Genomic DNA, 27,303 nt, shown 5'->3' with positions numbered 1-27,303 from the left:
AAGATTGATGAATGTCTCTCTAGACATAGGATATAAAACCAGAATACAATGCCTTAACTCATTCAACTGAAGATATTCCTCCTCTAGCTTTGAGGAATTAGATACTTTGCTGTAAGATTCCTGGTGTCCTGCCTAATGATGGGACAAGAAAATATGATTCTCATAGTGCTTTATTTTTTAAAACTAAATCTACAGTGCTAGAAAGAAGTGTCTCTGAAGAGGAGAGAGAATCAACATCACTGATTACTTCAACTTTCAAGTTGTGCCCCTGGAGCCCCAGAAGCATGTGGAGGGAGCCCAGAGGGAACAGAGAAAGGGACATCATGGGCTGCTCCTGTGCTGCTGAGCTGGGCTGGGCTCCTGGGACAGAGGGAGCTCCTGGCAAGCGGCAGCGCTGCAGAGAGACAGCTCTGCCCAGGAGCAGCTCCTCTGCACACGCAGCAGGGCTGAGGGCTCTGCCTGCAGCACGGAGGGCACAGGAGCCAGGCAGAGAGAGGGAAACACAGGCTGGGGTGGGAGGATGCTGAGAGATCGCTGGAAATGAAATGTTCACAGATATGAAGCCTGTGGCTGCAGGGCATTGCATCTGCAAATCTTGGTAGGATCTCAGAAAGCTGTCACATTGCAGAGCCTGCGAGAGATGTAAGTACAACTCTCAGAGATTCTCTGATGCAGAGGAGAGGATGTGCTGCAGAGCAGGGATTGCCTTCTGCACTGTCAGAGGGACAAGACGTAAATGCTGCGTTCTCCCCAGCATGGCTGTGGGGTGTAAATGTAAATGTGCAGGCAGGGGTGCCCAGGGCTGTCCTGCAGAGCAGGGTCCCTGCACCCCAGGGCTGTGCCAGGGCAGGGACTCTGCCGCCTGCCAGGGTCAGCGCTCAGCCTGCCTGGGGAGAGCCCAACAACAAGCTGGGAATACGTGTCGCATTAAGGAGCAAACACTATTGGGCAGGAAAGCTGCTTCTGCTGTGGAGAGGGTGCTGTGTGGGTCAGCAATGCTCACAGCTCCAGATCACCCCCAGGATGTTTGCAAGTGGATGCCTCAATGAGAAGATAAATGCAAGGATTAGCAGACAGACAAGGAGCTTTCCTGAGCCTGTCTTTTCAGTTTCCTCTCCCAAGGGGTGAGAGGTACAGGAAAGGATAAAATGAAAATGAGTTCTCATGATTAAACAAGTCACTGAGACTCCTGAACTGCAGCTCTGAGTGATCAGTACATCTGCCAGAAGGCTCATAACATCCCTTCACCACCCCTGTGCCTGTGCACAGCACCTGCATCACCTTTGCTGGACTTGTCAGCCTAGTCTGACCTGTCCTGTTTTCCAGCCTGCAAACACGAAGATGCCCTCAGGCAGTGCCCTGTGAACAGGCAGGATCTGTAGGGCCAGGGGGAGGGCACAGAGGGTGGGATGGGGTCTGTGAGCACTGACAGGGAAGAGACATGGACAGGGAAACACCTCCCAGGGGGAGAATCTCCAGGCAGCAGGGAAATGATCAGAAATGAGAGGAAACTAAACCCGGAATTGTTACGGGAGGGAGAACAGAGAAAAGTCCCTGTGATCCCCTGCAGTGCAGATCCCTCCTGTGAGCCACCCCTGGCCAACTCTCCCACCCAGCAAAGCCTCTGCCCTCAGGGCCGGGGACTCCAAGGCATGAAGCAGCTCCTGTGCAGCCAGAGCTCCAGTTCCTCTGCAGAGCACAGGGGCTGAGAGCAGCTGCCCGGCAATGTTGGTGTCTGGGAGGTGGCTGCACAGCTGGGGAAGGGTGACGCTGTCTGAGTGCCCGGCTGCCTCTGCCCTGGCCTCTCTCACACCCACCCTCACCGCATTGTCCTTCTTGCTCCCCTGCTCTGGGTCACTGCTGTTGGGATCTTGTTCTTGCTGTCAGGCTCTCTGGAGATGGCAGTTTCATCTGCAGAGTCACAGCCTGATCTTGTGGGTCCTTTCCTGCAGGTGTGTCCATGGGAACACATGTCCCAGCCTTGCTCTGACCTGTGGGGTGTGGGCAATGCAGTCTGTGGGGCTGGGGACTGAGCCGTGTGTGTCTTGGGCTAAACGTGGGGTTCTGAGACCTTGGGAAAGGTTGGAAATATTGTTCTCTGAGGTGGATCCCTGTGCTCTCAGCAGTGCCTGGTGGCTTTGCAGGGTAACATGGGAGTGTGATCAGTCTCCATCTCAGAAAGGTGCCAGCCCAGGGCAGCTGGAACAAGACAGAGGGACAGAGCAGCTGCCCTCACTCTGCACTGACCCACAGGCATCCTCTGGTCTCTCAGAACTCGCTCTGTTCTCCCTGAGTGCAGAAGAAATGCGGAGGGTTTCTGACACTCAACAACACTCCCCAGGGTGGGAGGGCAGAAGCAGCTGTAGAAAGACCAGACCTCTCCAACTCAGTTTCTCTAGGCCTGGGGGTACAGATGCTGACAGTCCCTTCTGCACCAGGAGCGGTTCCAGCTGACAAAGCTGAACCCCAGGACTGGCCCCTGCCCACCCAATCACACAGGGTCAGGCTGACTGCTCAAGAGCCCCTGGGCAGAGACCCTGCTCTTCATTGCACACTCATCAAGCACACACGAGGGCTCCAGCCAGGACGTTCTCTTGGAAAACATAAATGAGTCTCTGTATGTGATGGGGTGGGAGGGTCTGTGGGAAATGGCTTTAGGTTTTTCCCAGAGACGTCTCGTCAAAACCATCACTGTCTTTTCTGCCTTGCACAGGACCTCATGTCCACAGACAGCAAATGTCCAACAGCAGCTCTACCACCCAGTTCCTCCTCCTGGCATTCACAGACACACGGGAGCTGCAGCTCTTGCACTTCTGCCTCTTCCTGGGCATCTACCTGGCTGCCCTCCTGGGCAACGGCCTCATCATCACCACCATAGCCTGGGACCAGCACCTCCACACCCCCATGTACTTCTTCCTGCTCAACCTCGCCCTCCTTGACCTGGGCTCCATCTCTGCTATTCTCCCCAAGTCCTTGGTCAACTCCCTCTGGAATACCAAAGCCATCTCGGTTTTGGGATGTGCTGCACAAGTCTTTATGTTTCTCCTTTTTATTGCAGCAGAGTATTTTCTTCTCACCATCATGTCCTACGACCGCTACGTTGCCATCTGCAAACCCCTGCACTATGGGACCCTCCTGGGCAACAGAGCTTGTGTCCGCATGGCAGCAGCTGCCTGGGCCACTGGGTTTCTCTATTCTCTGCTGCACACGGCCAATACATTTTCACTGCCACTGTGCAAGGGCAATGCCCTGGGCCAGTTCTTCTGTGAAATCCCCCAGATCCTCAAGCTCTCCTGCTCGGGCACCTACCTCAGGGAACTTGGGCTTCTTGTGGTTAGTGTCTTTTTCGACCTATGCTGTTTTGTGTTCATTGTGGTATCCTATGCGCAGATCTTCAGGGATGTGCTGAGGATCCCCTCTGAGCAGGGACGGCACAAAGCCTTTTCCACCTGCCTCCCTCACCTGGCCGTGGTCTCCCTGTTTGTCAGCACTGGCATGTTTACCTACCTGAAGCCCCCATCGATCTCCTCCCCATCCCTGGATCTGGTGGTGTCTGTTCTGTACTCAGTGGTGCCTCCAGCAGTGAACCCCCTCATCTACAGCATGAGGAACCAGGAGCTCAAGGATGCCCTGAAGAAACTGATCACTGGATTCTTATCAAAGGCATTAAACATTCCATCTTCTGCATATCACTTATGATAAAACTCATGACAGATCCTACCTGTCTTTTTTATAGTTTGTAGTTGTAGATGATTGTTTGGAGTTGGGGGACGGATTGATTGGTTTGCTTTTTAAACTATGACAATATTGCCCACAAAGAGATGTCATTAATCATCCCACTTCTAATTCTCCGTCCACATTTATAGTTCAAGTCATAGACCTTGTAAATGAGAAGTCTTGCTCTCTGTGTATTTAATCAAAATAAATGTCCCTGCATTGAAATGTTTGTCTGAGATCTTTCCTCTCTGTGGAAAGATGGAGCAAACAGTCCCAGCAGAGCAGCTCTGCCAGGCAGCACCAGCCTTGTTCTTTCCAGAATCCTTCTCTTTCCACTCCCACACTCTCCTTCTCAGCCCTTGTGTTGGTGCAAGGCCTGAGCACTCCCAAGGCTTGGTCACCGTCCTGCTGTGTGTCAGTGCTGTGACCAGGACAGCCAATGGGCACTGCTGCGACAGAGCTGGCCTCAGAACAACATCTCCATCAGCAAGGGAATCTCCTTAGCACAGTGCCTGAAGGTTCAGATCTTTGAGAGCTGTTTCAAAGAACATGCCTAAGGAATAGACTCTGAAGATGCTCGTTGCTTTGCTTGTTTCTCTGTGGACTCAGTGTGATGGGATCAGGGTCCCAGTGTGGCTGTTGAGGGACTTCAGGCTGGTTGTTCAGGTGTTGCTTGTTGGTGGCCAGCACCCACACAGATGGTGAATAAGGCAGGGTCCCTCTGAGCACCCTCCATGGCCACCCAAGAGTTTGTGTGGGAGGTTGTTAGTGGCAGTGACCACCATCAGCGGGGGCTGCCTCCCTGCCTGACCAGTATGGCCCCGCAGAGTCACCACAGCCCGGGCACCACCGCCCACTTGATCTACAGAGCAAAACCCCAACTCGGGGCTGTGGGGAGCATGGGGACAGGGGGCAGGAATGGCAGCCAGGCCAGTGCAGGTGTGCTCTCCCTAGGGAAAGGCTCTGTGGGAGATGGGATGTCCCAGGAGAAGAGCAGGACACAGTGTGTGTGCAAGAGAGACCTGGAAACAGTCTGTCATGCTGCCAGGTGCCAGCCTGGGGCTGTTGCCTCTTGCAGCCACCATTTTGATCACTGTCCTCTCACCACAGCTCAGAGAGCTTGTTCTTCCCCCCATGGAAGGACACCAGATATCTAGGTCAGAAGTCCAAGTATGCACTGAGGGGACATGTGAGCATCCACATCCTGTGTGGGGAGAAATGAACCCAAACGAGCACAAATGCCATCAGCTATTCGTGTGGGGGCCATGGAGGCCTGTGGGGTGGTGTATCAAGGTCACTTCATGTTGAAAGTGACTTCACCAAGTAACCACCTGAATGCAGCACTGGGATGTGCTTCCTTGAACCGAGGTCAGTGTGACCTCCCTGGAGACCCGATACAGCTCCACCACCCGGACCCAGCTACTGCCCAGTTTTCTGACTGACAGCGGCACCATCTCTGCTCACAGACGTGCTAGGATTATTTCCTGCAACTCTCACATGTACTGTTTGCATTTTAGAGCCATTTGTCCCCTCCGTGTTCACATGGGCATTGCATGAATGCATCACTGCTCTCTACCCCAGTGTAGACAGGCACAAGGCCATCTCCACCAGTTCCACTCACCTCACCAGTGCCACTGTTTTCTACAGCACCCTCATCCTTGACTGCAGGATGCCCAGAACAGCCCTCTTGAGACAGTTTGACACAGGTTTTTTTCTACACCATCCCGACATCCCTGCTCAATCCCCTCATCCACAGCTTAAGGACCAGAAAGGTTGGGTAAAAGTGAGGCATTGAGAAAAATGGTCAGGAAAGCTTTGATGTGCACAGAGAGCCCATCAACATGTTGGCCTGCTGCTCTCTTCTGAACAGGCCCAGAGGACCTGGACAGCATTTGCTGTGTCCCAGAAACTTGCCTGGAAGGTTGAAATATAGAGAAACCTTTTAGTGCGGGAAGGGACAAACAGGTGCTGGTGGAACTGGCTGGTGTGACTGTGAGACATCTCTCCAACACCTCAGAAAAGTCCTGGCTCTCAGGGAGGTTGCATGGTCCTCTGAGAAAGAAAATATCAAAAATTACTTACCATAGAATCATAGAATAATTGTGGTTGGAAGAGATCCTCAAGATCATTGAGTCCAACCATAACCTAAATCTGGCATTAAACCATGTCCCTAAGAACCTCATCTACCTGTCTTTTAGACACCTTCAGTGATGGTGACTCCACCACCTCTCTGAGCAGTTTGTTCCATTGCTTCAAAACCTCTTGGTGAAGAAATGTTTCCCACTATCCAATCTGAACCTCCCCTAGCACAACCTGAGGCCATTTCCTCTTATCCTGTCACTTGGTACTTGGCAGAAGAGACCAACACCCTCCATGCTCCAACCTCCTTTCAGATAGCTGTAGGGAGTGATAAGGTCTCTCCTCAGCCTTCTTTTCTCCAGACTCAATCCCCCAAGGTCCCTCAACTGCTCCCCATCACACTTGTGCTCCAGCCCCTTCACCAGCTTTGTCATCCTCCTCTGATCTCTCTCCTGCGCCTCTGAGATCACCTTCCTGAAGAGAGAACAGCCTTCCTGGACTCCGTTGTCTTTCTGGACTGCCTCCCAAACGACTCTGCCAACCAGCCTTCTGAACAGATCAAAGTCTGCCTTTCGGAAGGCCAAAGTAGCAATTCTGCTGACCACCCTCATGGAGTCCAACTCCTGTCCCTGCACAGGACACCCCACAGGTCACCCCGTGTGTCTGAGGACGTTGTCCAGTCTCTTCTTGAACACTGTCAGGTTGGGGCTGTGACACCTCCCTGGGAGCCTGTTCAGTGTCCAGCACCTCTGGGTGAAGAACCTTTTCCTCATGTCCAACCTAAACCTCCCCCAGATCATCTTCTGCCATTCCCTCGGGTCCTGTCACTGGTCACTAAAGACGAGAGTTCAATGCCTGCCCTTCCTCCTCCCCTTGTGAGGAAGCTGTAGACCATGATGAGCTCAACTCTCAGTTTTCTCCAGGCTGAAGAAAACAAGTGACCAGCCACTTCCCATACGGCTTCCTCTCCAAACCCTTCATTAACTTCCTAGCCTCTTCTGGACACTCTCTAGCACATAATATCGTTTTAATACTGTGGCACCCAGCCCTACAAACAGTGCTCCAGGTGAGGCTGCAGGAGAAGACTCTAGAACATAGGAGAGACCCTAGATCAGCATCAATGCTGCAATCACCTCTTCTCCACACTGAAAAATAATAAACTATACACTTTACTAAAAAAGAAAAAAAAATTTATTACAAGCTTTTGAAATAATTCTCTGTAACTAGACTAGGAAAACTCTTTAATTAACTGTACAAGGCTAAAAGGAAATTACACAAAGAGACAAAGTCAGAAGAAAAAAGTACTAAGTACCTTGAAGTATTAATGAGTTCCACTGAGGGCAAGTATCAGCAAAACCTCCCCAGGGACTCGTTAGAGCAGAGAGTTGGAGGCCATGAAGGCAGATAAACAAAGGGAAATGTGCAGGCAGCTGAGGTGCAGAGAAAAGCCTGGTTTTGTTGGGTGAAGCAGAGAGGCCAAGGCCTGACCCCCAGCCCCTGGGAAGGCAGATCCTGTCCCTCACACATTGCTCAGGACTCTTCCTGGGCCAGGGGGATGTGGGCTGTGTGATGCTGAGTGAAGGACAATGGTGTGACAGCTCCCAGCCTTCCTGGGGGTGTGCAAGGAGGCCATGAGGTGCCCCAGTGCCTCAGGACATGTCTCCTCACAGGCCTTGGTGGCAGAGGCGATGGCCGTAGCCAAGGGGACAAAGACTTGGGTTCTCTTGGTGACATCCAGCCTTGCCAGTGCCCTTTGCCATCTCCACCACAGGTTGTCCTACACTGTCCCGCAGCTGCTTCTGTTTCTCTGCAGGCTGTAGACACCCATCTCGCTTCCTCCCCTTGCTCTCACCCTGGTATTTCCATGCGTTGACTGATGTGTCTGCACTCTCATGCTCTGTTCCTGGAAACACAAGGACATGGACTGATCTCATGCTCCTTCTGGATGATTTCTTGTCCCCCTCCTCTGCACTCACTGCAGCACCTCAAGGTCTTTCCTATAGTGAGGGAGCCAAAACTGAACCCAGGATTCGAGTTGTGGCCTCACCCACACCGAGTACAAGGGGATGATCGCTGCTTTGATTCTGTCCACTACACTATTCCTTATACAAGCCAGGATGTTGGTTGCCTTTTTGGCCACCTGGGCACACGGTGGCTCATGTGCAGTTGGTGTCAATCAACACCCCCAGGTCTTTTTCCACCACGCAGATTTCCAGCTGCTCTTCCCCAAGTCTGTAATGTTGCAGGGGGTTGTTATGATCCAAGTGCAGGATCCGTGCATGGCCGTGTTAAACCTCAGACAATTGGTCTCAGCCTAATGAACCAGCAACTCCAGATTCATCTGTAGAGCCTTCCTCCATTCCAGCAGATCAATACTCCCACCCAACTTGGTGTCATCTGCAAACTTACTGAGGGTGCACTGGATCCCCTCATCCAAATCATTGATAGAGATTAAACAGAACTGGCTCTAATACTGATTCCTAGGCAACACCATTCGTTATTGGCCATCAACTGGATTTGGCTCTGTTCACCACAACTCTTTGGGCTCGGCCCCCCAGCCAGTTCTTTACCCATCGCAGACACACCATCCAGGCCATGAGCTGCAGCTTCTCCAGGAGATGCTGTGGGATACGGTGTCAAAGGCTTTACTGCAGTCTAAGGACACAACACCCACAGCCTGTGTGGCGGATTCACTCCCCACGACAGACTTTCCCTCATCTGCTCAGCCGGTCACCTTGTCATAGAAGGAGATCAGGGTGGTCAAGCAGGACCTGCCTTTCACAAAGCCATGCTGATTGGGCCTGATTGCTCGTCTGGTATGGGTGACCTCACAGTCCTTTCCCAGCCATGTTCCTGCTGTTGGCCTGTCCCCTGCAGAGGCAGAAGTGACCTCACAGTGCCCTCCACAGCCATTGGCTTCTACTGGACTATGAGTTCCTGAGACACGAGTGACCACATGGCATCGTACCCAGTCATCATCCTCCTTGTGGCCCAGTGTGTGACTAGATAGACTTTAGCTGCTTTCATCAAATGTATCCAATAGGTTTCCTATCAAGGGTTTGAGTGGAGAAACATTCCTCAGAGGAGCTGCTGTATTTACACTGGGGCATTTTATATCTCTCTTGATAGAGCTCTCCAAGGAAAAGATTCATGGAATCCTACAATACCGCAGGTTGGAAGAGACCCCTGAACACCATCTCTGTCCCACTGACCTTTATGGCACCTCAAGGAAGAGCTGACAGCATTTGTGCTCCCTTGGGTTCATCTCACCACATGCACACAGTGGACATGCACATGATGTGTATGGTTACATCTCATCTGTACAATGAAAACATGGACTTTTGTCCTAGGATTTCATAGAGTCATAGTATGTCCTGAGTTGGAAGGATCCACAAGGATCATGGAGTCCAACTCCTGTCCCTGCACAGGACACCCCACAGGTCACTGCGTGTGTCTGAGGACGTTGTCCAGTCTCTTCTTGAACACTGTCAAGTTGGGGCCGTGACACCTCTCTGGGAGCCAGTTCAGTGTCCAGCACCTCTGGGTGGAGAACCTTTTCCTCATGTCCAACCTGAACCTCCCCTGGCTCATCTTCTGCCATTCCCTTGGGTTCTGTCATTGGCCACTAGAGATAGGAGTTTGGTGCCTCCCCTTCTTCCTCCCCTTGTGAGGAAGCTGTAGCCACCATGAGGTCTACTTTGAGTCTTTTCTTCAGCTCTGATGCTGAGAAACCCCTGGTTTTCTTTCTGAAGCAGAAAGGAGAAGCCATGACCTCCAGCCAATGGGAAGGGGGATCCTGTCCCTCACACACAGCTCAGGGCTCTTCCTGGGACCATGGGATGTGGGTGTGCAAGGCCGAGGGAAGGACAACACTGGGACAACAACTTCCAGCTTCCCCAAGGGGCTGCAAGGAGGCAACAAGGCCCCAGTGCCATGAGGACAACATGGCTTCTCCTGGGCCTCAGTGGCAGAGACAACTGCCATGGCCAAGGGGACAGAGACCTGGGTTCTGTGGGTCCCTTCCAGCCTTGCCAGCGCCCTTTTCCATCTCCACCACAGGCTGTTCTACACGGTCCTACCCCTGCCCCTCTTTCCCTGCAGGCTGCAGACACCCATCTCGCTTCCCCACCTGCTCTCACCCCAGCATTTCTGCACCTTCACTGCTGTGTCTGCACCCTCACTGGCTGCTCTTTGGAACACAAACCATGGGCTGATGCAGCCCCTCTGAGTGACCTCTTGCACCACAGCACTGCCCTTCCACTTACATTTCTTACTCCTCATATCCAATCTTCACCTTCCAAATTGCACTTTGCATTTTTTTTTTCTCTGTTCTGCTTTTTCCAACTACCACGGAAAGCTCAGCCACTTCAGAAACTGCCCTTCATGCGAGGAACCCAACCCATTAGGCTTCTTGTCGTCTTTTACCTGACCTCACCATGATCTTGTAAATCCCACGAGTGCTGCTGGCCGTTCAGCTTCCCTGACAGACACAATCATGTTCCTGCTGCTGTCCCGTCATGTTCTCAGGTGGGATGGACATGAGAACCCATCTCCAAGGCATCTCCTACCCATCTCCTGGGTAGGGCGTGTGGGTACCTCGGCAGAGGTTCTTTCCCAGCCATGTCCCTGCTGCTGGGCTGTCACCTCCAGAGACAGAACTGACCTCACTGTCCCCTTCACAGTCCCATGATGCTTACTGGTTTATGAGTTTCTGAGACTCAACTGACCTCATAATACCACACCCATTCATCGCCCTCCTTATAGACCAGGACCTGACCAAGACTGAAGCGTGTTCTACACAGTCCTACACCTGCCCCTCTTTCCCACAGGCTGCAGACACCCATCTCACTTCCTCACCTTGTTCAGATTTGTCAAATATATTTTCTACTAACACTGTGAGTGAAAAGCACTCCTCACTGGAACTGCTGTACTTCCAGTAACACCTTCTGTATCTCCTCTTCTGCCCTTCTTTTTTTTTTTTTTCTTTCCTACCTTTTCTCTCTCCAGAAACCTCTCCAAGGCAAAAATTCTGTCAAATCACAGAATAACTCAGGTTTGCAGAGAGCCCTTGTCTCACTCTCCTGCTCATGACAGGTGAACCACGTCAGGTTGCTCAAGGCCTCCACCCAGGTTTGCATCATCTTCAAAGGCACTGGGAGTTTAATCAGTTACATCATAGGAGGGGAGAATAAAGATGTTCAACAGTGTTGCCCAAGTGCTGGTCACTGAGAGATGACACCAGTAACTGGCTGCACGGAGGACTTTGGACCACTGTTGATATTTGGGTTTGATGGTTCAGACAACTACCCACCCAGCATCCATTTCTTGAGCCCCATCAGCACCACTCTGACCAGAAGGAGACCATGTCTGAGCCTTGCAAACGCCCTGTACACAACATGCCTTTCTTTCCCCTGTCCATTTGGGTTCAGCAATACCTTCCTTGTCCTTCACATTCCTGGCAATGGCTGCAGGAGAACATGTCCCATCCCCTTCCCAGGGAGGGAGGTAGGGTGGCCAGCCTGTTATTCTCCCCGTTCCTATTACTGCTCTTCTTGAAGATGGATTTGAGATCTGTGTTTTCTAAGGACTCTGGAATCTTTCTGGTTTCTATGGCACTTTTGAGAGCACAATCAGGAATCACGGGCAAGGGTGACATAGCAGACAGAAGCACTTGCAATGATCCTGTCCAAGGCAGCTGAGATCAGTCTCACTGATGCATTGGGGTTTGTTCCTGTACTCACACATAGAAATATCAGGGTTCTGTCGGGTGTCCACATCTGAGCTGGCCTCATGGACTCCTTCTGCACCCAGGGATGCTCAGACACAGAGTCTGTCCCTTTTACACACAGAGGCAGGAGTCACAGTGTCCCTCTGGCCTCCTGTTACCACTCACAAAGGACAGGAGACATCTCAACACTGCACTGTGTCACTCTTCTCTGCACTCATCTGGGATGTCCCATGGCAGAAAGAATGGACACAGGACCTCAGCTGAAGGAAGCACATCCCAGTACTACATTCAGGCAGTTAACAATGGGATGTTACTTTCATCACGAAGTAACCTCAAGATCTTCTCTGAACCACAGGCCCTCATGGAACCCCAAAGAACAGTTGACGGTGTTTGTGCTCACTTGGGTTCATGTCACCTCACGTACATGGTGTGTGTGCTCACATCTCATTTGTACAATACAATCTCAGACTGCTGACCTTCTTATTAAGTGTCTCTCCATGGAAGGAAGAACAATATTTGTGGGTGAGAGGCCAGTGCTGGAAATGGTGGTTGTGAGGGGCCAGTGCATGGTGATTGAGCTGAGGCTCCTTCCGTGTGGTTTCCAGTGCACAGGGGCACAGCCCAGCCCCTGCTCTGCTGGTCCTGCAGGTCTCTGGCAGGAGGCCTGGCTGTGAGAGGACACTGCTGTGTGCCAGCCCTGCACACACACTGATCAGCTGAACAACGGTGTTTCATATGTAGGTCACTTTCTTGGGGATGTGGTTGGGAGAAACTTTGCAAGAAGACCTAAACCTTCAGTCACAGCCTTGAGGAGATCACCTTTCTATCCGGAAGGGCTGTTGTGAGGCCAGCTCTGTCACAGCAGTGCCATTGCCTGTCCCTGCCTGCGCTCACAGCACTGACACACAGCAGGACGGGGACCAAGCTGCCAGAGCACTCAGGCCTTGCACCAACACAAGGGATGAGAAGGAGAGTGTGGGAGTGGAACCAGAACAGCTCTGGAAGAACAAGCGCTGGTGCTCCCTGTCAGAGCTGCATTGCTGGACTCTTTTCTCTTCCATCCATGGACACAGGAACCATCCCTGCAGCTCCAGAAAGTTCTTGGAGAAAGCATGTCAACTAAAAAATTTGGTGAAGGACCCTTTATTTTGCTTAAACACAGAGAGCACAATTCCTCACTGACACAGCCACTCAGTGTGAAAAGAAAAGCAAGCGGTGAATTCCATAGGGAATTAAAATATTATCATAATAACAAAAGCACAACTAGAGACAGAAAAACCTTCACACTTGATGAATCTGCAAGGTGTTACATTATAACTCTTATATAGAAGAAGACAGAGGCAGTTTATATCTTCAAAAGAAATGCAGTCATCAGTTTCCACAGGGCATCCTTGAGCTCCTGGTTCCTCATGCTGTAGATGAGGGGGTTCACAACTGGAGGCACAACCGAGTACAGAATGGCCATCGTCAGGTTCACGGATGGGGAGGAGATGGAGAGGGGCTTCAGGTAGGCAAACATGCCAGTGCTGATGAAAAGGGAGACCACGGCCAGGTGAGGGAGGCAGGTGGAAAAGGTTTTGTGCCGTCCCTGCTCAGAGGGGATCCTCAGCACGGCCCTCAAGATCTGCACATAGGACACCACGATGAACACAAAACACCCAAATGCTGCTAATATACAAATCACAAGAAGTCCAATTTCCCTGAGATAGGAATGTGAGCAGGAGAGCTTGAGGATCTGGGGGATTTCACAGAAGAACTGGCCCAGGGCATTGCCCTTGCACAGGGGCAGTGAAAATGTATTGGCCGTGTGCAGCAGAGCATTGAGAAACCCAGTGGCCCAGGCAGCTGCTGCCATGTGGACACAAGCTCTGCTGCCCAGGAGGGTCCCGTAGTACAGGGGTTTGCAGATGGCAACGTAGCGGTCGTAGGACATGACAGTGAGAAGATACAACTCTGCTGAAATGAAAAAGACAAAGCAAAACAGTTGGGCAGCACATCCCATATAAGAAATGTCCCTGGTGTTCCAGAGGGAATTGGCCATGGACTTGGGGAGACTGGTGGAGATGGAGCCCAGGTCAAGGAGGGCGAGGTTGAGGAGGAAGAAGTACATGGGGGTGTGGAGGTGCTGGACCCAGGCTATGGTGGTGATGATGAGGCCGTTGCCCAGCAGGGCAGCCAGGTAGATGCCCAGGAAGAGCCAGAAGTGCAAGAGCTGCAGCTCCTGTGTGTCTGTGAACAGTAGGAGGAGGAACTGGGTGATGGAGCTGCTGTTGGACATTTGCTGTCTGTGGGCATGAGGACCTCTGCAAGGAGGAAAAGACAGTGATAGTTTAGATGAGACCCCTCTGGGAGAAACCAAAACCATTTCCCACGGACCCTCCCACAAAGAGACCCATTTTTTTCTTTTTCCAGGAGAATGTCTTGGCTGGAGCCCTCGTCGGTCCTGGATGAGTGTGCAATGAAGAGCAGGGTCTCTGCCCAGGGGCTCTTGAGCAGTCAGCCTGACCCTGTGTGATTGGGTGGGCAGGGGCCAGTCCTGGGGTTCAGCTTTGTCAGCTGGAACCGCTCCCGGTGCAGAAGGGACTGTCAGCATCTGTACCCCCAGGCCTAGAGAAACTGAGTTGGAGAGGTCAGGTGTTTCTACAGCTCCTTCTGCCCTCCCACCCTGGGGAGTGTTGTTGGGTGTCAGAAACCCTCAGCATTTCTTCTGCACTCAGGGAGAACAGAGCGAGTTCTGAGAGACCAGAGGATGCCTGTGGGTCAGTGCAGAGTGAGGGCAGCTGCTCTGTCCCTCTGTCCTGCTCCAGCTGCCCTGGGCTGGCACCTTTCTGACATGGGTACTCATCACACTCCCATGTTACCCTGAAAAGTCAGCAGACACTGCTGAGAGCACAGGGATCCACCTCAGACCATGAAATGTCTCACCCTTTCCTAAGGTCTCAGCTCCCCATGTTTAGCCCAAGACACACACGGCTCAGTCCCCAGCCCCACAGGTCAGCAAAGCACGTGTTTCCATGGACACACCTGCAGGAAAGGACCCACAAGATCAGGCTGTGACTCTGCAGCTGAAACTGCCATCCCCAGAGAGCCTGACAGCAAGAACAAGATCCCAACAGCAGTGACCCAGAGCAGGGGAGCAAGAAGGACAATGCGGTGAGGGTGGGTGTGAGAGAGGCCAGGGCAGAGGCAGCCGGGCACTCAGACAGCGTCACCCTTCCCCAGCTGTGCAGCCACCTCCCAGACACCAACATTGCCGGGCAGCTGCTCTCAGCCCCTGTGCTCTGCAGAGGAACTGGAGCTCTGGCTGCACAGGAGCTGCTCCATGCCTTGGAGCCCCCGGCCCTGAGGGCAGAGGCTTTGCTGGGTGGGAGAGGAGGCCAGGGGGCTGCTCACAGGAGGGATCTGCACTGCAGGGGATCACAGGGACTTTTCTCTGTTCTCCCTCCCGTAACAATTCCGGGTTTAGTTTCCTCTCATTTCTGATCATTTCCCTGCTGCCTGGAGATTCTCCCCCTGGGAGGTGTTTCCCTGTCCATGTCTCTTCCCTGCCAGTGCTCACAAACCCCAGCCCACCCTCTGTGCCCTCCCCCTGGCCCTACAGATCCTGCCTGTTCACAGGGCACTGCCTGGGGGCATCTTCCTGTTTGCAGGCTGGAAAACAGGACGGGTCAGACTAGGCTGAGGGGTCCAGCAAAGGTGATGCAGGTGCTGTGCACAGGCAGAGGGGTGGTGAAGGGATGTTATGAGCCTTCTGGCAGATGTACTGATCACTCAGAGTTGCAGTTCAGGAGTCTCAGTGACTTGTTTAAGCATTAGAGCTCATTTTCATTTTATCTTTTCCTGCACCCCCACCCCTTGGGAGAGGAAACTGAAAAGACAGGCTCAGGAAAGCTCCTTTTCTGTCTGGTAATCCTTGCACTGATCTTGTCCTTGAGGCATCCGATTGGAAAAATGCTGGGGGTGATCTGGAGCTGTGAGCAGTGCTAACCCACACAGCACCCTGTCCGCAGCAGAAACACATTTCCTGCCCTATAGGGTTTGCTCCTTCATGCGACAGCTTCTCCCCTCAGTGTTGTTGGGATCTCCCTGGGCAGGCTGAGCGCTGACCCTGGCAGGCGGCAGAGTCCCTGCCCTGGTACAGCCCTGGGGTGCAGGGACCCTGCTCTGTAGCACAGCCCTGGGCACCCCTGGGAGCTCCCCCTGCAGTCTCCATCAGCAGAAGGTGCCATGATGCCCTTCCCCACTGACAGTGCCGCAGGGAAGCCCTGCTCTGGAGTGTGTTCTTCTCTACAACAGAGATACTGTGAGAGAGACCTGACAGATCCTGCAAACTGAGTCATGTACCAGCTTTAGGAGATCCCTCCAGGAAATGCATGATGTCCCACATGCAGAGACTTACCGTGTTAGGACTGTGAAGATTTGTCTCTCAGTGAGCCCTCAGCAACGAACCACCTACATTGCCTTTCCCCTCTCTGTGCCTGGCTCCTGTGCCCTCGGTGCTGCAGGCAGAGCCCTCAGCCCTGCTGCGCTGTGCAGAGGAGCTGCTCCTGGGCAGAGCTGTCTCTCTGCAGCGCTGCCGCTTGCCAGGAGCTCCCTCTGTCCCAGGAGCCCAGCCCAGCTCAGCAGCACAGGAACAGCCCATCATGTCCCTTTCTCTGTCCCCTCTGGGCTCCCTCCCCATGCCCCTGGGGCTGTTGGGGCACATCCTTTCAAACAGCCTGAAGTAATCAGTGATGTTGATTCTCTCTCCTCTGAACAGACACTTCTTGCCAGCATTGTGTTCTCTGTATTAAAAAATAAATCAGTATGAGAATCATGTTTTTTTGTCCCATCATTAGGCAGGACACCAGGAATGCTACAGCAAATTATCTAATTTCTGTAAACTGTGGATGGGAATTTCTTCATTTGAATGAGTTTAAGCATTATATTCTGGTTTTATACTCCTAGGTCTAGAGAGACATTCATCAATCTTTGGCCATGTCATGTCTGTGCTCTGAAGCAAATCCTTTGCACACATGGGGTCTCGGACACTTGGTACCAGGTTTCCTGTGGCAGGTCAGAGCTGGGCTGGTGCCACAGCTGGGGTGGCTCAGCCCAGATGTGAGGCAATGGCCTCAGCCAGGGACCTGACTGGGGAGCTGGAGCTGTCAGTGCTGCAGACAGAGCTGTGACACGGGTGGAATGAACTGCCAGGCAGGGTGGCAGAAGTGAGTTCATCTGGTCTGCAAGGACAGCAGCCTCCAAGCACAGAACAGCCCAGATCGGAAGTCAGTCTGGACCTGCATGGCAATTCAAGGGCCCATAATGAGCTGTTACTACTGCAGGAACAGTTAAAGGAGAAACAAAGACAGTGTGTGGCCATTGATGAATTTAATAAGGGAAAGAGGTGAGAATCCCTGTGTCCTCTTGTACTCCATCTTCACCAACAATGTGTCCCAGGTCTCTGTGACTTGAGACAGGAATCTGGAGAACAACCAGCAGTGGATGGGGATCCAGTCAGGGGTCACTGGAACTAACACAATCCTCTCCAGTCTATGGGACAGCAGGGGCAGCATCCCAGGAGCTGAGACAGCAGGACGATGTCACAGTGAGGCCACTCTCCACCATCTTGGAAAGCTCAGGGAGACTGGGGGGACTCCCTGACCACTGGCAGCTCTCACACAGTGTGTGCACTTTTCAAAATGGCCAATGGGTGAGCAGGGGAACTAAGGGCTGTGCCCCAGAACATGTCCACCGGGACCCCATTTCTGGGTGTCTGGAAGAGAAGGTGACGGGGTCTACCCAGGGCAGGTTCTGCCTGTCCATCCTCTTGGCCTTCCTTGAGGAAAGGACAGGGTTGTGGACGTGGGGAGAACATTGATGGTCTGTTACCTGGAAGTCAGCAAGGCATTCAGCATCATCCCCCACAATATTCTTGTGCCCGAGGCAGTATATTATGGTCTGTGTTAGTGTGTAACAAGACAGGAAAAAGCAATCTGGATGTTTGGGCTTGAAAAGTTGCTATAGACAGTGAGAAACTTTCCATTCCTGAGGGCAGTCAAGCACTGGAAGCTGTGTCCCAGGTTTGTGTATCCACTCTACCCCAGAAAGTGACCAAGATGTGTTTGGATCAAGCCCTGAGTAATCTGGTCTGACCCTGCTTTGAGCAGGAGGTTGGTCAGAAACCTGCTGAGATCCCTTCCAGCCTGAATGACGCTGTCCTTTTATCCTCTTCATTTTTTCAATTTAGAGACAGCTTTCAGGTTCTCTCGACCACAGGAATAATTCAGAGAAGGTCCAGGGCTGCTTTACAAGTGCCCTCAAACAGCCCTGACCAAAACTTGTTCATCCCCTTTCATTTACCCCCACCCAGGTTCTTCTTTTTTGCTGTCCTCATGCCCACCTTGTTCATCCTTTCAGAGCAGGTCGTTCAAGAGGTGTCAGCCTCCATGTACAGAGTCTGCACATCAGCCAGGCATCAAAGCCACCATTACAGAAATGTTGAAAAGGCACTTAACCAGATCCTTGCACACAGGAATCCGAATGCCATGTCTGCTGAGATGGCAGTAAACACCCAAACTGTAAGTGAAGGGAATGTGAGGATTTTTTGGGTATCCTGGCTTGTCTGCTGACCCGTGTGGTGCTTCAGGTTGTGAAGGGAATCAAAACCAGCCATTTGACTGGGGTAGTTCCATTTTACACGTGTCACACAGGGCAGATGAAGGGAGCTCAGAACTCCAGACTCTGCTGCACAGCTGGGACTGCAGAGACTGGAAATGCAGGTGACAGTGTGTGTCAGTGCACACCACATAAAGATTCTGGCTTCCTTTGTGCCTTTGCACTGACCTGGGATCTGTTCCTTGGCCACCTTGCTCTCAAGAAGGCAATATTCTCCTATGCCACCTCCACCTCAAACACGGAAAAGCAAAAAAAACCCAAAAGTTATGAAAGAAGCATGATTTTGGGCTAATTCTGTCCAGGAGGTGTATTTTTAAAATCATTTTTAAAAGGAAAAAAAGGGAAAAAAAAAAAAGGAAAAAAAAAGGAGAAAAGTTACGAAAGATGCGTGATTTTGTGTTATTTGTGCCCAAGAGGTGTAGTCTTTACATGATTAAAAAGAAAAATATGGGAGAGAAAAAGCATTGTTCTAAGAACTTCTTTCAAGACACAACTACTGAGGTGTAGTAGATTTTTAGAAAAGCAAGAATGGCTGCTAGGAATGAACTTAAAGAGCTTCAGTTTATCATCATCATCAGTGAGAATAAGGAGTTCCCTGTTTCTGTTACTAGTGACAGTACCACTGTTCAAAAACATCCTTCAGAGCATCTCCATTTTTCCTGGGCTCCAAAGCCCAGCCTGCTCAGATTTTGAAAGGATTGCTTCAAACCCCTGTGACCCAAATCTCTACAACTGCCTCTCCTCAACAGCCTTTTACCCCAGGAAGGGGAAAACTGCCAATGCAGGCACCAAACCAGTGCCCAACCTGCCTGGAGAGCCAGGACAGTTGTGCCACACAACAGCAGCCTCTGAGGGAAGCTGAAGGTGATGGAACTGAAATGGTTTCAACTCAAACCATACAATCATGGAATCACTTAGGCTGGAAAAGACCCTTAAGAACATGGAGTCCAACTATAAATCAAAAACTGCCAAGGCCACCACTAAACCATGTCCCAAAGCGCCACATTATCATGACTTTTAAACACCTCCAGCAATGGAAATTCCAGCCCTGAGCTGGCAGGACACCATTGGCTGCAGTTGGCCATAAGATACTGGTCATGACTGTGAGTTCAGCCCTCGCTGGCAGAATGTCTCACACCCTCACTGAGGAGGGCAGGGGGCTGGGAGATGGGAGCACGTTTCAGTTTCCAGAGCCCAGGACAGAGCCCAAACCATCCTGCCCTTGAACTCTGGCGTCCCATTTCCTGAGATGCAAAGCTGGTGGCCTTCTGTGGATAATCATGTCAAAAGGCATGAATAATCCTTCAAGTGTTTGTGTAATTTCTCTAGGAATGTCAGTTTTTAAAGAAAAATAAAACTTTAATATGCTTATATTTAAATATCTGTGAAATAGTAACCTGCATCTGTGGAAGCCCCTCTGGCAATATCAATTAAATAGGTATTGGCACTATAAGACTTCAAACCTCATCCACAAGCACACATCTAAGTGGTTCAGATGAAGGGTGGTCTGGCAAACGTCACCCTTTGTGTCCCCAGGTGCACGGACACTGCTCATGTGCCTCTGCAGAGAGTGGCAGGAGCTGGATCCCCTTCTCGGGACTCTCTCCTTACAGGAGAGACACAGACACAGGGGTAACTCATCAGGTCTTTACTGCATTTCACTCGGCATCAGTTTTGACACATTGGCTGCTGTCCTGTGACTGCCCTTTCTGCACAAATGATCATAAAAACACAACCATTCAGTAAGACATAGTCATAAAGGGGCTATTATGGACTAGACAGCTCACCATGAACTCTGGAGAGAGTGAGGAAGTATATACCAAGCACCAGGAAGAACCAGGAAGCTCGAGGCCTCTTCTGAAAGCGGGAGGCCCTGAGCAGCTGTGATTGGCCATGTGTAGGTGTGGGAGAGGGTCAGGGCATGTCAGGGAGAAGCAATGAGATGGCTGATGGCTTCAGTGAACACTTCCAGCCATGTCTGAGCCCAGAAATGGAAAGCAGTTGATGTCTGCAGGTGGAGGAGGAACAGGAGGAAGAATTTCCTGGGAATATGGAAGGAAGAAAGGCCTCTCTTGGGCTACTCATGTATGGCAGTGACATTTCCATCCTGTGGGCTTGGCTGTGCCTGGGAGATGGGGAATGGCTGCTGCTGGGCTGGCTGTGCTCAGTCATGGCCCATGAGCTGACCCTGCTCTGCTCCTCTCTTACACTGCCCACACTTGGATGGTCCTCAGGAATCATCCATGAATCTGGTGGATGCATGAACCTCCTGGAGTGATGGGGTATGGATCCAAATAGAGGATTCAAGCAAGTGTGGGACTGGGACATTGAGGTGATTGGTGACCATTGCCAGGTGTATGAAAGAAGCTGGGTGAGTTGTGAGGAACTCACAGGCATTTCCAACTCCACAGAAAACCAGAGCCTTACAGATAAAGTAACAGCACCACCTGTAACCAGTGTCTCCAAGTCTTTCCTTCACCAACCTCCAGGGACAGGGACCTGCACTGGTTGTTTCCTTCACAGCTGTGTTAGTGATGGCCCTTCATGGGGTTCCACACCCTCAGAAACTTGGGGTTTGCTTCTGCTTTTCACTGTATGAAAAGTTTGTTCATTCTTTCAGCATCTGCAGTTCAGGATCATGGCAGCAGAGGGCTCATTAACATCGAAAATGCTCTAACAAGCCAAGGCTTTGTGTAGCATTTTTCTAAGTGATTCAAGACTGGTGTGGATGATTAGAGAGATTTCGGGAATTGCCAAACAGAGAGAATTTCCATAATAAACAGCAATAAAGCCAAATTTCTTCTGTTTCCTTCCCTGCTCGCCCTTCCCTCCCTTTCCAGAACAGGTGGTATCAGCAGCCTCCTTTTCATACTAATCTGGAGTGTCCCTTGATAAAGAATTATTTTTTTTTAGAAAAGTGAGTACCTAAATCACCATGTGAGTTAGAAGACAGGCCAGGACACCTGAAGAGAAAACACACTCTCCATTGGACCAAAAGGGCATCTACAATGTCACAGCATGGCCACAATTGTGTTCAGGGAGCTGGTCAAGTGACCCATCTCCTGTTCTGTAATGGTGTCTGAGTTTGCTCAGGTCACCCCTGACTTGAGCCCCATCCACTGCTGGGTGTTCTCCAGAATCCTGCTATCAGGAACAAAGTCCCAGGAGACCTTGCTGGTGAAGATGGAGGCAAAGAAGCCATGAAGTACCCCAGTCCTGTCTGATTCTACTCTTAGGAAGTTCAGCAGCAGGCTCACAATCACCCTGTCTATTCTTTAACTGCAAATGAAGCTATATCAGGTCATCTTCCTGCCCTCAGCCTCCCCTGCAGGTATCAAGTCCAGGGCAGCTTTGGCATCATCCTCACAGCCGTGGACAAGGTTTCTAAATTCCTCCATTACAGCTTCCCCTGCTTCCACCTCCTGTGTGCTGCCTTTTTGCTCTCGAGCTCCAACAGTTCAAATGGACAGCCTCATAAGATAAATGCTTCTTTTCATGAGAACTCAGAGAGATCATTCTTGTGCTTGGAACAGGCTGTCCTGTAAGGCTGATCAGATTTCCTGAGTTCCTTCACACTTCAGACTAACTTCCATGTCACCACCTCTGTCGGACGCTGTCCCTCGGTATGTGAAAGTCTGGAGCCCACCAGCCTGTGCTCTGCTGCTGGCCTTCCTCCCTCCCCTCTGGTGCCTGGGACCCCACTGTTTCCTGGTCACTACACCCAAGGTGGACACTGATGTTCACATCCCTCACCAGTTCTTCTTTGTGTCCCTGTTCCAGATCCAGGTGAGAGTCACTCTTGTTGTCCCACCAGGCAGCCACATTAAGAAGTTGTCACTAGATCTTCTGGACTGTTGGCACCTGCTAAGTTGCCTAGCCAGTGAATTTCAATGCAATTACAGATCCCCATAGTAACCTGCTCATTGACTCGAGAGTTTCTCAGGTTGCTGACAGAAGACCTTTTTCCATTTCTTCTCCATGATCAAGTCATTTGTAACACCCCACAGGTAGTCACTCTGTATTGCGTCTTGGAACTGGGGGTGGATGTGGATGTACTACAGTTGTCACCTCTCTGAGAAGACAGCACGAGTTTGACCAACGTCAGACATAGCTGATTTCAGCTGGCTCCAAGATGGATCCACTCCTTGCCAAATCTGAGCCACTCGGTGATGCTGGCAGCACCTCTGGGATATTGTATTTGAGAAAGGGTAAAAAACGCTGCACAACAGCAGGTGGGAGAGAGGAGGGAGGAAATGTGAGAGAAAAGCACTGCAGACACCAAGGTCATATCCCAGAGGACCCAAGCAGGTCCCTCAGCAGGCCAGAGCTTGCTCTCCTGAAATCCTGCTCTTGGCCTTGTGATCATCTTCCATGAACCTCAGCTCCCCTTTCCCATCCCTGACTGTTCCATCCTGACCAACTCTTTGTGGTTTGTAAGTGCGAAGTCCCACAGGGCACCTCACCTCACTGACTCCTCAGTCACCCGTGTCAGGAAGATGTTGTCAATGAGCTCCAGCCCCTCCTGGATGGATGGTACCTTGCAGATACTGGATATCTCATGTCTGACAGGAGGACAGCACCCTGACAACATGAGGCTTCTTTCATTTCTCTGAAGGAGGCCTCATCTAATTCCTCTTCCTGATCACTGAGTCTGTAGCTGATGTCCAGTCACCACAACATTGCCCATGTTGTTCTGCCTTTTCCTGATGACTCCTCAACCTTCAGCTGACATTGTCTGTCCCCAGGCTGAATTTGATGCATTCCTGCTGTTCTCTCACAAGAGGGGAATCTACCCCTGTGAGTCCAGACCTCTGAAAGTATGAGGAACAGACCCCCAAGACCCCACGTTTCTCCAGGAGACAGTATTTGTAGTGTCCTGTAACTCCTTATCCTGTTATCTTGGGAGAGAAACCCTTATCAGGATAAATCATCTGCATGAAAACATTAACAGCTGAGCAAATGGAGCTTCAGTCCAGGGAGAGTCCAGACCTTGTGAATATCTGGTATTCGGCCTGCAGAGAGCTCTGAAGTTGTACAAAGAGAAGTGACCAGTGCTGTACCAGGGTGGGACAATAACCCCATCCATCAGGACAGAGCAGGACCTGACACGCTGAGCAGTGACCCTGAGGAGAAGGGCCTGGGCACTCCAAGGTCCCCACACCAGCCCGTGGTGCACGCTCACCATGAACAAGGCAGCTGCACACGGGGCTGCATGAGGAGGAGCGTGGGGACCCAGACACCTGGAGTTCTCATCCCATTCGGTTCAGCACTGGTGTGACCACACACACGGGGGTGTGCCAGTGTGCGGCTTCCCAGTTTGGAGAAGCAGGGAGGAACTGGAGAGTGCAGGGCTGTGCCAAGGCAGGTTCAGCACCTTGTGCACATGGTGTGGGATGCTGAGGGACCTGGGCTGCTTTGGCCCAGCAGTGCTGGGGATGCTGCAGCTGTTCATGAGTAGCCTGAGAGTGCTCGAAGGGTGGTTTCAGAAGTGGTGGAGGTTTTCTAAATAGTGAGAAATGGTATGAGAAAGAAATAATGGCACAAAGAGCAGCTGGGGAAATCCAGGCTGGACATGAGCAGGAAGGAATGTGACTGGAAGGGCAGTGCTGTGGTGGAGCAGGTCAGCAGAGGGAGTCTGCATCAGCCCAAGGCTTTGTGCTTCAAGGAACAGCTGGGGAGGATGCAGAGAGCTCAGCAAAGGAAGGAAAATGCTCAGACAAGAGCAAGGTGGGGCAGCAGGGGGGATGTCTGCAGCCTGCAGGGAGAGAGGTGCAGGGGATGCCACAGCACAGGACAGGCTGTGGTGGAGATGATCACGGGATGTAAAGAGGCTGAAAGCCCCCACCAGACATGAGCTCCTTCTCCCCTTGGCTATGGCTGTCGTCTGCACCTCTGATGCCTGTGAGGAGACACCTTGTCCTTCCAGCACATGGGCCTCATGGCCTCCTTGTCCCCAGCCAGGAACCTGGGAGGTGTGGGACCATAGTCCTGCCCTTGGCCTTGCATAGCCCCACATCACACTGTCCAGGAAGGGCCCTGAGCAATGTGGGAGGAACAGGATCTGCCTTCCCAGGGCTGGGGGTCAGGACTTGGCCCTTTGGTTAATGAAACACATTCAGATTTATTCAGCATCAGAGTGACCTTTCACTTGCTTACCCTTTGTTCTGCTTCAAGTTTTCCGCCCCAGCTGCCCTGGGGATGGTTTCTCAGGTTTGTCCCTCAGCGGGATTCATTAACATTACAAGAAACTTTGAAGTTTAGATCTGAGTTTGACTTCTTCAACTTGCCCTCAGGGTCTGAGGTTCATGAACTCAGCACCAAAGCCACCAGAGGGGTCATTAAAGCGCCTTGGGCTGCTCCTGTGCTGCTGAGCTGGGCTGGGCTCCTGGGACAGAGGGAGCTCCTGGCAAGCGGCAGCGCTGCAGAGAGACAGCTCTGCCCAGGAGCAGCTCCTCTGCACAGCGCAGCAGGGCTGAGGGCTCTGCCTGGGGATCTCAGGGAGACGAGCAAGGCAGAGAGAGATTGAAGGTGGTCAGGATTGGGAGGATGACTGAGAGCTCACTGGAGCCCTTTGCAGCCCTTGCCATGGTAAGTCTCTGGGTGCAGGGCAATGCAGCTGTAGCTCCTGGAGGCATCTCCTAAACCTGGCACAGGCACAGCTGGTGGGATCTGTGAGGAGGGGGCTCTGTCAGGCAATGTTGAACAGCTGTGAAGCCGGGTGAGCACCCAGGGCTGCCCAGGGCTGTCCTGCAGAGCAGGGTCCCTGCACCCCAGGGCTGTGCCGGGGCAGGGACTCTGCCGCCTGCCAGGGTCAGCGCTCAGCCTGCCTGGGGAGATCCCATGGCAGCAGCTGTGGGTGGAAGGAGCGACCCCCGGCAGGGCAGGCAGGGAGCTTGTGGGGTTGAAGGGTGCTGTGTGGGTCAGGGCTGCTCAGGGCTCCAGATCAACCCCACAGACATGGCAGAGGGTCCTTCTGAACAACGACATCAAGACAGCAACAGCTGCAAGGGAAGGAGTCTGTGCTTTCAGTTTTCCGCTCTTGGTTGTCTGGGTGTGCAGTGGGAGATGGGGATTTATTTCTCTCTTTGGAGAAGACACTGAGACCCCAGTTCTCGTTAGGACTTGTCTGAGCTTCTCCTGAGCCCCTGCACACACAGAGCTGCCCCTGGGCAGTGCCAGGCGCTGTGAGCAGGACAGAGCTGAGCACACAGCGGGTGGGACGGGGTCTGTGACACTGACAGGGAGCAGACCCAGGGACAGAGACACAGCTGCAGGCAGCACAGGCATGGGCAGGGAGAGGGAGATGGACCAGAAATGCTGAGGAGGGGATTAAGGACCCCCCTGCCATCCCCTGCAGTGCAAACATGATTCTCAGTGCAACCCCTGGTCTCCTCTCCTCCCCAGCAGAGCCTCTGCCCCAAAGCCATGGGGTCCAGGTCCTGAGTCTCCACCTCAGCAGCTGGACCTCCAGGGGAAGGGTTCCTGGAACGTATTACACAAATAAGGTGCTAAAAGCACTTGCTCTACAGTGTCATTATGTGAGTGGCAGCAGCACAGCCGGGTAAGGAGAAGGTTCCACAGCCTGCCCGTCTGCCTTCCTGTCCTTGCTTTATTTTCTGGTAGCACTGCAGTGTCCTTCCCTGTTTCTCCACCTGTCCCTGGTGCTCTTGCTCTCTGGGGTTGGGGTGGCAGTGTGGATCAGTTTTTCTTCAGACGCCAGCTCAGGGGGTCCTGACCCAGAGCTGTGTTCATGGAAACGAGATGTCCAAGCTGCAGTTTAAGCTGTGATGAACTGGTTTTTTTCAGATGATAGAAACAGAATGAGCTGAAACATCCCTCCATCAGGGAGGGGGTTTTCCATGAGAAACAGCACGTTTATTTTCCTCATAGAAGTCTCCCCTTAATTGTCACTGTCTTTTGCTCCTTGCACAGGTCCTCACGCCCACAGGCAGCAAATGTCCAACAGCAGCTCCATCACCCAGTTCCTCCTCCTGCCGTTCACAGACACACGGGAGCTGCAGCTCTTGCACTTCTGGCTCTTCCTGGGCATCTACCTGGCTGCCCTCCTGGGCAACGGCCTCATCATCACCACCATAGCCTGGGACCAGCACCTCCACACCCCCATGTACTTCTTCCTCCTCAACCTCGCCCTCCTCGACCTGGGCTCCATCTCCACCACTGTCCCCAAGTCCATGGCCAATTCCGTCTGGGACACCAGGGCCATCTCCTACACAGGATGTGCTGCCCAGCTCTTTCTCTTTGTCTTTTTCATTTCAGCAGAATATTTTCTTCTCACCATCATGTCCTACGACCGCTACGTTGCCATCTGCAAACCCCTGCACTACGGGACCCTCCTGGGCAGCAGAGCTTGTGTCCACATGGCAGCAGCTGCCTGGGCCACAGGTTTTCTCTATTCTCTGCTGCACACGGCCAATACATTTTCACTGCCACTGTGCAAGGGCAATGCCCTGGGCCAGTTCTTCTGTGAAATCCCCCAGATCCTCAAGCTCTCCTGCTCACACTCAAACCTCAGGGAACTGGGGCTTATTGTGGTTAGTGTATTAGTAATATTTGTCTGTTTTGTTTTCATCCTACTCTCCTATGTGCAGATCTTCAGGGCCGTGCTGAGGATCCCCTCTGAGCAGGGACGGCACAAAGCCTTTTCCACCTGCCTCCCTCACCTGGCCGTGGTCTCCCTGTTCCTCAGCACTGCCATGTTTGCCTACCTGAAGCCCCCCTCCATCTCCTCCCCCATCCTGGATCTGGTGGTGTCTGTTCTGTACTCGCTGATACCTCCAACACTGAACCCCCTCATCTACAGCATGAGGAACCAGGAGCTCAAGGATGCCCTGTGGAAACTGATGGCAGGATGTATTTCAAAAATAATAAAGTGTTCAGCATCCTCTCTTTAATGGATAACAGTTTTAATGGAACTTATTAGAGGCCCAGACCTCTGTGTGTGTGTGGTGGTGGTAGTGGTTATATTTTCATAAATCCTTTTATTTTTGTCATCCCCTTTGTAATTCAGTGTCTGCTTTTCCTTTTCAACCCACTGGCGGTATAAATATGGAGCCATGCTCTCTGTGTATTTAAACGAAATAAAGGGCTCTGCAGTGATGTTT

General features: G+C 52.0%; 3 protein-coding genes across 3 annotated transcripts; 2 read left to right on the top strand and 1 right to left on the bottom strand.

The window, feature by feature from the left end:
• The first annotated feature begins 2,736 nt into the window (after positions 1-2,736).
• On the top strand, positions 2,737-6,737 carry LOC136110753 (olfactory receptor 14A16-like). The gene is made up of 2 exons (XM_065854369.2): positions 2,737-3,663; positions 6,720-6,737. Exons 1-2 carry the CDS (start codon positions 2,737-2,739, stop codon positions 6,735-6,737), a joined length of 945 nt encoding a protein of 314 aa, XP_065710441.2.
• Positions 6,738-12,869: 6,132 nt separating this feature from the next.
• On the bottom strand, positions 12,870-13,802 carry LOC136110722 (olfactory receptor 14A16-like). Its single transcript, XM_065854322.1, has one exon. The coding sequence runs from the start codon at positions 13,800-13,802 to the stop codon at positions 12,870-12,872; it is 933 nt and encodes a 310-aa protein (XP_065710394.1).
• A 12,334-nt stretch (positions 13,803-26,136) lies between these two features.
• LOC136110645 (olfactory receptor 14A16-like) lies at positions 26,137-27,093 on the top strand. Its single transcript, XM_065854214.2, has one exon. It carries the CDS (start codon positions 26,137-26,139, stop codon positions 27,091-27,093), a length of 957 nt encoding a protein of 318 aa, XP_065710286.2.
• Positions 27,094-27,303: the final 210 nt, after the last annotated feature.

Source organism: Patagioenas fasciata, chromosome 21 (assembly GCF_037038585.1).
Source record: "Patagioenas fasciata isolate bPatFas1 chromosome 21, bPatFas1.hap1, whole genome shotgun sequence".
Lineage (NCBI taxonomy): Eukaryota > Metazoa > Chordata > Aves > Columbiformes > Columbidae > Patagioenas > Patagioenas fasciata.
This window is presented reverse-complemented; position numbering and strand designations above follow the sequence as displayed.